The sequence below is a fragment of the Zosterops lateralis genome (assembly GCF_965231275.1).
Source record: "Zosterops lateralis genome assembly, chromosome: 2".
NCBI classification, from domain to species: Eukaryota; Metazoa; Chordata; class Aves; order Passeriformes; family Zosteropidae; genus Zosterops; species Zosterops lateralis.
The window spans coordinates 102,813,243-102,825,838 of NC_139763.1; the positions used below are offsets into that span (position 1 = coordinate 102,813,243).

The 12,596-nt window shown below is 51.3% G+C and overlaps 2 protein-coding genes across 5 annotated transcripts in view; both read right to left on the reverse strand.

Annotated features, from left to right (window-relative positions):
* Positions 1-568: 568 nt before the first annotated feature.
* LOC310921471 (putative mitochondrial transporter UCP3) lies at positions 569-2,955 on the reverse strand. The gene is made up of 7 exons (XM_083881601.1): positions 2,784-2,955; positions 2,338-2,476; positions 1,987-2,197; positions 1,592-1,789; positions 1,333-1,434; positions 1,072-1,252; positions 569-953 (listed from the first exon to the last, which is right to left on the reverse strand). The coding sequence occupies exons 2-7, from the start codon at positions 2,461-2,463 to the stop codon at positions 848-850; spliced, it is 924 nt and encodes a 307-aa protein (XP_083737727.1). The 5' UTR covers positions 2,464-2,476; positions 2,784-2,955; the 3' UTR covers positions 569-847.
* A 1,323-nt stretch (positions 2,956-4,278) lies between these two features.
* C2CD3 (C2 domain containing 3 centriole elongation regulator) overlaps positions 4,279-12,596 on the reverse strand; it is a gene marked incomplete at its 5' end in the record, with an annotated part of 36,528 nt that continues 28,210 nt past the window's right edge. For 3 of the 4 annotated variants that reach the window (XM_083854820.1, XM_083854819.1, XM_083854818.1), the window contains 3 exons: positions 4,279-4,974; positions 10,755-10,857; positions 11,490-12,453. In XM_083854820.1, coding sequence (XP_083710946.1) covers positions 4,840-4,974; positions 10,755-10,857; positions 11,490-12,453 — 1,202 coding nt within the window. In that variant the 3' untranslated portion in view covers positions 4,279-4,839. Of the gene's footprint in view, positions 4,975-10,229; positions 10,425-10,754; positions 10,858-11,489; positions 12,454-12,596 lie in introns of those variants that run through there. The other variant, XM_083854821.1, reaches the window with a different exon arrangement.

The following is a 12,596-nucleotide window of genomic DNA, read 5'->3' on the forward strand; positions in this document are numbered from 1 at the left end:
TAACAGTAATCAATTTTCCGATGGAAGTCCTTGAAATAGAACTGAGTGTCTGTGTAATTTCCCCCCACCTCCCAACTAAAAACAAACTTCGTTAAACCACGACGCTCTGACAAATGAGGAATGCTACAGATGGAGTGACAGCAGAGGAAATCTTGTTCCTGCCAGTTACCCATGGGAAGAAAGCAATTCCCAGCTGTCTTATGCTTGAGAAACAGGGAAAGGGGAAACAGAGAAACAGGGATCTGTGTTCTCTCCTGCTTAGGATGTACATTTTCACTGTCCTAAAAAGGGACCACTTGAGGCTTTAGAGTGATTGGAGTGGGTCAAGGATCTGCTGCCTTGGCAGGGCAAAAGGTGGAGCTGCTGTGATTGCGACAGACCTGGATAATTAGAGATCAATGGGAAATTGTTCAGTGCACTAAAAATGACAGAGAATATCATCTTGACTGGTGTTGCATGTACAGCTGGGACAACGACCCTAAACAGCCCAAAAAAGTAAAGAAACCCTGAGCCACGCTGTGATCAGACCCCATAGGGGTTGTTTATTGGAAGCGCCAGTAAGGAATAACGGGAATTCCCTGGCCCTCAGCTTGGTCCCGCCTGCCCATACCACCACCCTTGGAAAGTGCTGCTCTTCCCAGCTGGAAAGCCAATAAATATTGTTTTCCTTCGTGCCTTAAAACTCTTCTCTGAAAACCTCCATTCTCCCGTGTTTCTCCTCAAACAACATCCTGTCTCCTCCTGTCTCTCCGGTGCCTCCCCGAGCATGTGGCTCCACTGCTCCCGGCACTTCGGCAATTAATATAATTGATGCTGAGCCTCGGTGGGCGAGGAGGCACCGAGGGGCTCAGGCCAGGGCCGGCCGTGCCAGCATCAGGGCACGCTGCAGCTGCTCGTAGGACACAAACATCACCACGTTCCAGGAGCCCAGCCGCAGGAAGGACGGGACAAAGCTGTGCCGGAAAAAGCAGCGCTGAAGGGGACACGCCGGGGACATCGCCGTCCCCAGAGTCCCACACGTGGGTTGGGATATTTGAGGCTCCGTGCAGGCACCGCAGGTGCTCAACTCACCCCTTGTAGAGGCCGGCGGGGCCGTCCTGCATGAGCAGGGCCAGGAGGCAGCTCAGGGCGCTGCGGTACCGCCCGGGGCTGGCGTTCATGTACCGCGTCTTCACCACATCCACCGGGGATGCCACCACCGTGGCGCAGAACCCGGCGCCAAAGGCGGCAACGAAGTGGCAGGGGACGTTGTCTAGAGGTGGGGAAGAGCCCGGGTTGGATGCTGCAGGGACAGGGATGGCACCTGGCCACGTCCCTCCATGCTGTCCTCACCTTCCATGAGGTGTGTCCGCAGCAGAGCGTCCTTGAGGAGGTCGTAGGTGACGAGCTCCCCGCAGTTGATGATGGCGTTGCGGGCGATGTTGGGCATCGTCCCTGGGCGGGAGGGAGGGCGGTGACATTGGGAATGCTGCTCACAGCCCCTCCTGGAGCATCCTGGGATGGTGCCCCAGCCCTGCTGTCCCAATCCTTGTCCAAGTCCTCCTTCCCTTCCCCCAGTCCCTTTTCCAGGGCCCTCCCTGCCCGCTCCTACCTCTCCAGAGCCCGCGGATCCCCTCCTCCCTGGCGATGGTGCGGTAGGCGTCCACGGTGCCGCTGTACCGGCGGACATTGTCTGACAGCACCCTGCTGGCCTGGAACCGGACCTTCACCACGTCGGTGGGCTGGGCACAGGCCACGGCCACAGCCCCCGTGGTGCAGCCGGCCAGGAGCCGCGTGGCCATGCCTGTGTCTGGAGAGGGCAGGTATTGGGACTCCCGGCCCTGCAGGGACCCCCAGCCCTGCAGGGACTCCAGGGTGAGTGGCCTGTGGTGCCTCACAGAGGGTCATCTCAGAGGGTTGTGCCCCCCAGGGTGAGTTTCTCTCGGGGAGAGGGCCGGGCATCAGGAAGGGGGTGCGCAGGGAAGCCCGGACTGGGTGGACACTCACTCTCAGCACCCTTGGGGCTGTAGAGTTGCTTCACGGAGTCGTACAGGCCGATGCGGATGGAGGCGAAGCTCATCTGGCGCTGCAGCCCCGCCGCCAGCCCGTTGTAGAGGCTGCGGGCTCCCTCTGTCCTCACCATGGTGCTCAACGTCCCAAAAACGCCCCGGTACTCCACGGAGCTGACGGTCCGGGGGATCCTCACCTCGCCCTGGATCTGTGGGGTGCCAACTGTATCACCCACCCCACCTTCTGCTCCTCCCCAAGTGCCACCAGCTGTGTGGTAGAGGTGGGTCCCACATCATTGTCACCAGGTGCTCCCTTTGCCCAGGGGGTTGGGGGCCCAGAGTATCGTACCTGCAGCCGCACCTTGGCGGTGTCCAGGGGAAAGGTGCACAGGTCAGCGATGCAGCCAGCCATCCCCGCGCTGACAAACTTCACGGCGGCCGTTGGGGGCACCTCGGGGGGCTTCAGACCCACCATGGTGGCAGAAGGGCTGGAAGGAGAGGAGGGGTTTGTCGGGGAGCCAGGAGGGTGCAGCAGGACAGGGCTTCACCTGGGTGTCCTATTCGGCAGCGGAGGTGATGATGTGCCATGGTGGCTCTTGATGGCTTTGGTCAATTCCCAAAAACCATATCCTGCTCTGTCTCCTGCCCCAGGGAAACTGAGGCATGGGGCTTGCTCAGCATGGGATCATCAATGCCCACCCTTCCCTATCCCACCCCAGCTATAACAGGGGGTGCTGGGGAAAATCATCTCCCCCAGAGTGACCTGCCCGGGGCCTTGGCCCTCCATGGCCTCACCGTAGGGACCTCGGCACAGTGTTCCAGCTCCTGCCTTGCACAGGCAGTGCCCCTCAGAGCCCTCTCCCTGGCCTCACCCTTATATAGCACCCAGCGGGACATTCCAGCAGCCACGGATCGGGTGACAGGAAAACAGCGTTCCCCCAGTGGCATTTCAGTTGATGGGACTGGGTCACCTGGCACCCGTGATGAGATGGCTGCTACAGCCCTCTGCCCCCCTCACAGAAATCAGGCATGGGGAGGGGTGTCCTGCCCAGACCCCCTGCACTGGACTGGGGAGGAACGCCAGTTTTTACCCTAAAACCACCCTGGGAAGGACGAGATGCAGAAAACCCTCACCCCAAGGCTTTACAAGCAAGTGGTTTTGGGGCAGTACAGCACTGAGCTCCTTGTGCAGGGCAGGTTGGATCCCTTTGCCCAACACAGACCATGAGCCACAACCCAAACCAGTCATCTCTGAGCCCCTAGAAGGATTTCCTCTGCATGGTGAAACCTGTTCCCCAAGCCCACATGGAACAGGGGCTGGGTGAGCACCTTGGAGCAAAATCCACCATCGAACCCGTGACAGCCCTCAGAGCACGGCTGGGCACTGGGTCTGAGGCTGCTGAGATGGACTGGACTCAGGACAAGAGGCTGGAGGCCAAAATGGAGTGAAGAAATGCCCCTTTTCCTCCATTTTAAAAAACGCTCTGTGTTTAACCCTGGGTGCTCGTTAGCCCCACACACAGAAAGGTCCCTCAGGATGTGCTGCAAATCTCTGCACTCACACCTGAGCTCACCTCGATCAATACGGACTTTGAGTGGTCCTGACACCCTGAAGCCACCTTTGCTCCATCCCTCGGGCTCTAGACAAAAGCTGCCTGGCACCAACATCCCTCTCCAGCTGGCTCCTGCCTTGTTTTCCTAGCATTGCTGACCTAGACCTAAAAGGAAGACGCTGTTTACCTCATGCCCAAGATACAGTTCAGGAGCCAATGCTGTGACCTCGTCTGTGACAGTGATCCCAGCCCAGCTGGCATCCTGCCTGAGGTTTTTTTGGGGATGCCACCAGGAGAAAGCAGCCTGCATGTCACTCCTGTCTGTCCAGAGGACACTGGGTGCCTTTACCTCCAGTCCTGACCCAGTGAGGACAGGGAAAGGGGCCACAATCACAGGGCAAGTTGTCCCAGCAGTGAATTACGCATTCAGGGTGTCCCCTGGGAAAAACAACACTGCAGAAGTGGGAGAAAAAAACGGATGCTGATCCTTCGGCTGCTTAAATCCTGAATTCCAGGCATGGTTTGAAAAGCAGCTCAGATTGGAAGCGACTCATCCCACCTGGGGCTGTGCTGCACAGCGATACTCAATTCCTTGGCAAAGAAGTGATCTTTCCATGTGCTCCAGGCCACCCCAGCTTCCAACAGCATTTCTCTGACTTGGAAGCTCATGTGGGAGAGACTCCAGACCCCTGTTGAGGAAAGGTTCCTGCCCTGGCCTAAGGACACTTTGCACAGGCTGACAAGAAACCAGGGGAATTTTATTAAAACAAACACTGGAGAGAGCAGTACAAAAATAACAGCTCTGTTGGCATCAAAGTCTTTTCTCTGAAAGGTGTACAAAAATAATATAAATATAAATATAGAAGTCTAATCTTTCTAGTCACCCTCTTTTGTACACCCATCAGATTTTATAGTGCTCTTGGCCTGTGTTTACACAAGCACTTTGGGCACCTGTGGAAACAGAGAATTGTGTTGCCCACCAACTGTTTTTGAAAGGGCCATTTCACAGGAATAAATCCTAAAAGTGGACTACTTGGAGAGCAGATAACAGGCCATGGGTTACCCACAGGAGTGTGTCTCATTGAGGACCTGCCCCTACAAGAGGCAGCTCCCTGTGGGTGACCACAGGCTTTAAGCCCTTCTAAATAGGGGGCTTCAATTAAATAACCAATTAGACAAACTAAAAACAGAGCCTGAAATTTGTGGCTTCCACCTTCTCTTCACTGGAGGGCTCAGCCTTTGCCAGCGCATCCCTCCATGGCTTAGGAAGCTCTGCTGTGGGCGGTGTCTGGCCAACACTATTCCTTCTTGGAGAGCTGAGCAGAGAAGATCCTGGCGATTCTCTTGGTCTCCTCTTCCGAGAGCTCAGGGCTGGGCCTGGGATGATTTGCTCTTCGGTAGGGGATTCCTCCAGGCACTGCTCCACTCCCGATCTGGGGACAGAAGGGAGCAGGTGTGAGAGCTCTGCCTTGCCCTGGGTTTCATGTCGTGGGAAACCACGGGGTTGTGCAGACAGGGAGAAGTTGGACACACAGGAAAAAACACCCCGATGAGAAAGAGAATGATCTGAGCCCCAGAATGGGGCTCTGGTGTGTGAGCTTTGAACCTGTGAGCCTCCATCCTAAGCCAAAGGAATGGCAATGGTGTAGTCACTGGGACCTGACTGCATTTTGGCTTTCAACTATCATTTTACTTTATAATTTGCAGAACCCTGAAGATCAGATCTCACAGAGGAGAAGAAATGCTCTGGCACAAAAAATCTTAAGCCTATTGACAAGACAAGGCAGAGAATAAGTTTAAACTAAAAGAGAAAAGATTTAGATTAGATATTGGGAAGAAATTCTCCCCTATGAGGGTGATGAGGCCCTGGCACAGGGTGCCCAGAGAAGCTGTGGCTGCCCCTGGCTCCCTGGAAGTGCCCAAGGCCAGGCTGGATGTGGTTTAGAGCAATCTGGTCTAGTGGAAGCCATGGCAGGGGGTGAGGCTGGATAAGCTTTAAGGTCTCTCCCAGCCCAAACCATCACTGTGATTATTCCATGATAAATGGGATGGGCCAGGCTCAGCTGCCTTGGGAACCCCAAAGCAGCAGCTCTTGAGAGGAAAAGCCCTGGTTTAAGCAGTGTCATCTCCTCTGTGCTTGGCCAGCAGCCTGGCTTTGTCCCTGATGTTCCAGCAGCACTAGAAGATGAGTAATTTCAGCATACAAAGAAACACATTTCTACCCAACTAATCTAGAGCTGGCCTGTGCCTGTGAGGCATTGAGAAAAGCAATCCTGCTCCGGGAGCCTTCAGGGGAGGAAGCTGTGAGGCCAGGAAGGTCTTTTGGAAAACTGATCCGCCAATCTGGCCTTTCACCTACATCACTGGGCTGCTTCTCTGAGCCTCAGGAAAGGTCTCCTGAGGTGCCCAGCTCCCCACCAAGGGAAACAGTACCAGGATCCTGTTTTGGTGCACTTTGATATGCACCTTTGGAGAGGGAAATTACTTTTTTAGGAATGAGTCCTTGTGTTGGTAACCTGTGCATTACAGGCTCAGGTGACAGCCTGCAGGTAAAATATTTTAAAACACTTTCCATTTTTACCACACTGAAATAACAGACATGGATAATTAGGAGAATCTTTGCTTTGCTCTTCTTTCTTCTTAACAATTCTCCAGGATGAATTTCCTAAACCAAAATATAAGGAGTCAACAGAGATGAAATGCATACCTGGCCACAATAGAAGCTTAAAAATTAGCAGAGAAAGCTGCTTGCTGGGCAAAGCACCTCCCTTGGACTGGGCTGTCCAGAGACCAGGACAGCAGCTCACTCTTCCCATGCTGTTTTCTGCCCATCCGTCCAAGGAACAGCCAAAAGGTCAGGAGTGGCTGGAGAGGGGCAGTGACCAGGCTCTGTGCTGATCCCTGAGTTCTGCACAGCATCTGAAAGTCTCTCTCTAGGAAATTCCCCCAGTCTGCCAATTAACCCTATTTCAAAGGGCATGAAACTGCATTTCCTGCCTCTCACAGCTCCCCTTTCCCATGTGCCATGTGTCCTGCACAGCCAGAGATGGAGAGCCAGACCTCCCATTTTCAATGTAAGGAACAGAATCCCAGAATGTTTTGGGTGGGAAAGGAGATCATCCAGTGCCACCCCCCTGCCATGGGCAGGGACAGCTTCCACCATCTCAGGGTGCTCCAAGCACCCTGGCCTTGGGCACTTCCATGGATCCAAGGGCAGCTGCAGCTTCTCTGGACAACCTGTACCAGGGCCTCACCACCCTCACAGTCAATAATTCCTTCCTAATATCTAATACCCCTAAAATGCTCTGTACTCCAAAGCCACCCCACGAGAGGAGGTGCCTGATGCTATTTGATGACACCAAGGCAAAGGAGAACAGTCTGTTTGCTCCCAAAGTCAGGAAACCAAGCGTGCTTGGAAAACACCACTGGTATGTTGTTTCAGAGATAAGCAGCTAAAATATACCTCCTCCCATTTTCCTACCATTGCCCAATGTGCAGGATGAAGTGGTGTTAAGATGTATGTAACTATCCCAATGACCTTCCTAAAAATGAACTTCCAGCTGTGGCAAAGGTTTAACACCAGTTCTTGCTGCTATTTTATATGTACAGGTGTGACTCAAAATGAACAAGGTTTAGAAGCACCATTAACACTCCCAGCTCAGACAGATGACCAGAAGCATAGTATCATGGAATTATTGAGGTTGGAGAAGACACGTAAGATCATGGAGCTCAACTGTTCTCCCAGCACTGCCAACACCACCATTATCCCATGTCTTCAAGTGCCACATCCACACAGCTTTAAATCCCCCCAGGGATGGGGACTCATCACTGCCCTGGGCAGCCATACCAGGGCTGGAGAACCTTTTGGGGGAAGAATTTTTCCCTAATGTCCAACCTTAACCTCCCCTGGCATAGCTTGAGGGTGTTTCATCTTGTCCCTGTTCCCTGGGAGCAGAGCCCAACCCCCTCAGCCCTTCCCTCCTGTCAGGGAGTTGTGCAGAGCCACAAGGTCCCGCTGAGCCTCCTTTTCTCCAGGCTGAGCCCCTTTCCCAGCTCCTTCAGCCTCTCCTGGTGCTCCAGACCCTTCTCCAGCTCCCTTGTTCTTTTTTGGACATCAAACCTTCCTTTGATCCATCTCGCAGGCAGTTTCTGATTGCCAGTTTTATCCTTCTGCATAGTTTCCAGAGCACACATCTGAAATGTCATATTTACACCATTCCTCACCCCAGGAACAGGCTCAGGTCAGTGCCCATCCCAGGTCTCTCTCCCTCTCTGCTTCTCAGACTCCAAGTGTCTGGTGCTCAGCCAGGAAGCACACATGTTCCACAGGGAAGATGCAAGAGGAAAGGGGACTCGTGCACCGAGGATCACGCTTCACTCTTCTTTTTATAGGAATGGCACTGACACTGAAACCAGCCGAGGATTATTCAGTGCCTGTGTGCCAGGGGCTGGGCTAAAGCAGATTCATGAGCATGTTATAGGTCATGGTGGGGGGCATGGCCTTCTCCAAGGTCAAAGAATTCCAGTCTTGGAGGCAGAGAATGTTTCAGCACTGTGGCTCAGCAGTTTTGTGTTGGCTTTTGTTGTGCACAGGGATGCGGGGAGGACAAACACATCCGTGTTAACAGGCTACAACCTACCCTGGCAGTGGCCTTGCACCTACTCCTGCTTTCCAGGCAGGAAATCAGGAATATCCAGCAGATCAAGAAGAAACAACACAACCAAGAAAGGATGTTTTGGCTGTTGCTGCCATTAATGTTTTTGGAACATATAAAGCCTGTTGTGAATCTGCCCAAGGCTGTGTTATTTCTAATTCACACTGAAGGTAAGTCTAAGTATACACAAATATGAATTATTCTGAGTAAAACTGGTTTCCATCTAAGTTTCTTATCCTTTTGGAATATTCCTAGACATGAGGGGGAAAAATACCATGGGATTTGGAGAGGTACTTTGGCCAAGGGCCTGGAGTGACAGAACAAGGGGGAATGGCTTCCCACTGCCAGAGGGCAGGGTTAGATGGGATATTGCGAAGCAGTTGCTCCCTGTGAGGGTGGTGAGGGCCTGGCACAGGGTTCTCAGAGAAGCTGTGGCTGCCCCTGGATCCCTGGAAGTGTCCAAGCACAAGCTAAACAGGGCTTGGAGCATCCTGAGATGGTGGAATGTGTCCCTGTCTATGGCAGGGGGTGGAACAAGAGGATCTTTGAGGTTCTTTCCCCACCCAAACCATTCTGGGATTCTGGCATTTTATGGAAAAGTTTATTAACACTCTGATTTTTCAAACCTATCCTCTAGCCCCCACTGAGAGCAGGAGAGCAGTGTGGGAAGACAAGAGCTGGGAAGGACCTCAGGAATGGGAAGTGTTAGTTTGATGTAATGGAGAAAAGAAGTAAAAAACAAAGAGGTTTTGTGAGACTACAAAATTCAGATCCCTGGAAGGTGATCACAGCACCTACACTGAGCCTGAACTGCTGCAGCACCTCCTCAGGACCCCATGTCCTCACAGCAGGAGCTGGGACATTTCTGTCTCAACTGCCACCAGCTCCTTCGCTGTGACTGCCCAGCTCCACGCCTCACCACTGTTTTGTCATTCCAGGAAGGAATGCAGGGAGTCAGACAAGCCAGGGAGAGGTGGCAGGAGCACTGGGAGGGCCAGAAGAGACATTTGCCAGCTGCCAAGTGAGTGAGGGCTCTGGTGATGTCCAGAGGACAGCTCAGATTTCAGCCTTGCTGTCATGCTTGGTGTTTGCTGACCTGTGCAGAACCCAACCAAGTCCAGATTTAGAAGCTGATGTCCCAGAGGCCAGTTAAAACCAAAACTATGAGGAAGCATTTTTTCTGAACTCTATGTGAAAATCTGGTTCTTCACAGAGAGAATTTGATGCACAAAGCACAACTGAATCCTGTCTCAGCAACACTACAGGAGCTGCAGCAAAGGATTAGTGCCAGGTAATCCTCAAATTAAGTGCTCTAAGAACAAAATATCCAAATAGTGCCTTGCTAACATTTTACCTAATTAGTAATAATTTCCAGGGCTGTAGTTCCAGCCACTCAGCTCAGAGCTGCAGAGAGGGGATTCAAGTAAAGCTGGTATTAGCATTTAATGGCATTTTCTATGACTTCAGAGCTACTACAGCCTGTCTGAGTCTGTTTTGATTCAGCCAAACTGTTCCCAGTGACATACAAGTTCCTTAAAGTGTTTGTTTCCTAGGTCATACGGAGAGGAACAAAGGCATCACCTTATCTGGGAGTGGTAGGCAAACAGCCCAGGTGCTGCACACCCAGATCCACATCACCGTCCACAGCAGAGCTGGGGCTGGAAAAGAATCATGGAATCCCAGAATGGTTTGGGTGGGAAGGGACCTTAAAGCTTATCTCATTTCAACCTCTGCCACAGACAGGGACACCTTCCACTAGACCAGGTGGCTCCAAGCCCCATCCAACTTGGCCTGGAGCATTTCCAGGGATGGAGCAGCCACAGCTTCTCTGGACACCCTGTGTCAGGACCTCCCCACCCTCACAGGGAAGAATTTCTTCCCAATATGTAATCTAAATCTCCCCTCTTTTAATTTAAAACTGTTTCCCCTTATCCCGTCACTATATGTCTGCGTAAAAAGTCATCCTCTCTCTTTTTTATAGCCCCTCTTTATGAACTGAAAATAAGATATATATGTAGACATTGAGACAACCAAGCCACAAACCTCTCGCAGTAAATACATCTTTATGAACACACACACACAAAAAAGGAAAACCTCAGCAATCCACAGCTTTGGTGCAAGAGGAACAATCACTCAAGTTATTCTACTACTCCCCAGGTCACAGAACCATCACAAGATACCTCTCCAGGAACCTCCTCTTGCTGCAAACTCCCTCATTTCATCCTGATCTAAAAGACATAAATTGAAGCCATAATTACAGGTTAGACCTCCTCAGAACTAGGCATGTCACCTCACATTAAAGCACAAAGAAATGTGGAGTAAGAACCTGCCACTTCCACTGACCCCGATGGAGTAGCATTTTCTGAGCATACTGAACAACAGCTGTGGATATTAAAAACCATCCTTGCAGAGAGAAGAGGTGTCGGGAAGATTCCCCTTGACCCAATTTGGAAGCCATCACATCTGAGTGCTGCCAGGCAAAAGAAGGGAGAAGTTTTGTTCCCGCTTTAAGGAATGGACTAAGTTAGACAATGAAGGAAAGGACATCCCATACTTACTTTTGGAGACACGGAAGGATGAGAAGAAGTGCTGAGCAGTCTCATGGAGGCTTCCATCTCCTGGGGTGGAAGGAAGAAGTTGGGAACAACAACAGGATCAGATCTGAGCAGAACTGTTAAGGAACAACCTTTGGCAGTAGGCAGTTCACAGAGGTCTAGATGTAGAAAAAGCTTCACCTGTTAGCAGAACCCAAATAGTAAATTTCATTTGTTTTAATCAATATTCCATTGTTCTGAACACTTGGTTCTCTCACCTGGGCTTACAGAGCATGGGACACTGACTTGCTTTAAAACAATACCTCACAAATTTGTAGAGGACTTCACCCTGCAAAAATTCCAACACTTAACCCATGATTTGTAATTCATGCAAGAAACATTAGGAAGTATTTTAAAAGCAAAATAAAGCATGTTTCTTTTAATACAGGAGAAACACAAGAGCTCTAACACATGGGGGAAAATAACATGGAGTGAAAGTGCAAGAAGGTATGTCAGAACTACTCAAAATAAAGTGACTCTCACAAATCACAAAATGTACTGGCTACAAGTTTCAAGAAAGTCATCACTACCATGTGTGAAACAGTGTAATGAGATCCTTCAACACCTCCCCAGATCACCAGTTCTGGATTCATTTCCCAGGGAAGAGCTTCACATAGCAAATTTCTCTGTCCTGAGGCCAGGGAGATTCTAACTAAGCAGAAGAGTGCAAGAAGTGTCTAAGAAAAGAGTAAAGGATACAAAGTGATTTTTGGTTTGATGGGGTTTTCTGAGCCTTCCACTGGGTCTTCACTGCTGTCATCAGGGAAGCTCTCACTATTTCTTTCTGAGCCAGCTTGGGCTGACACACTCTGAACACAGTTCTCATCAGAACCACTTCCTTCCTTGCCTTGATGATCTTCACTTACAACCTCAGCATTTTCCTCCTTCTCCCTCTCAGTGGTTTTTCCATCGGGCAAACCCATGTCTCCTGGGAATGGCAGCAGTTCCTTGGAGTCTGCATGGAACTCTGCTCTTTTCTTTATGGGCTCAGCATTCAGTGCTCTGCTCCAGAGGCTCTGCCCAGGGGGCAGCGGTGGCTCCTTCTCCGCTGTTCCCACACTGCTGCTGAAGGTCTGGGAATCTCCTGCTGCTCCCCAGGGACGGCTCCCACCTGTGTGGGGGCTCACGGGTGGGCTCAGGGTGCTGAGCACGCTCTGGCTGTCCCCTTGCAAGATGCTGCTGTTCCCTCTTTGGAAACAAGCTATGCCTATGGAGTGCTGATCTTCATGCCTGGGGTCCAGAGGATGCTGCTCAGCCCCCTGCCCTGTTTCAGAGATCACACTGGACCAGGGGCTCGTCCTGTCTGTTGCAGTTGTTATTTCATTAAGAGTTCGTGGCTCTATAACATCTTCTTCATATTCCTCTTCACTGTGTGGCTGGATGGCAAAAGCACCCTCGTTTTCCTGGATATAACCCACTGGATGCTCATCTTCAGGGACAATGGGGTCTAGAAGTTGGTGCAACATGTGTCTGTCAAACACAGACCTCCCTCCCTGCGGGTCGCTTGAAACACCAGGTGCACCAGACTCCAGCTGGCCCTCAGGAACTCCAGGTCTGGCTCCTTTCTCCTTCCAGATGGGTACATCCATAGCACTCAGCTTCCTGCTGCTGTCTTGATGTACATTAGAAGCTTCTTCGCTAATTTTACTTATAGTCTGCAAGTCTGGTTACCAGAAAAGAGCATCAGTTAATGCATGGAGCAACAATGCAGCTTAAATCCAATTTATATGGGGTTTTGACAGAAAGCCCTAGATGTAAGGATGGTTGTCAGCTAAACATGCACAGCTTTGCAAACACTGCTGATGT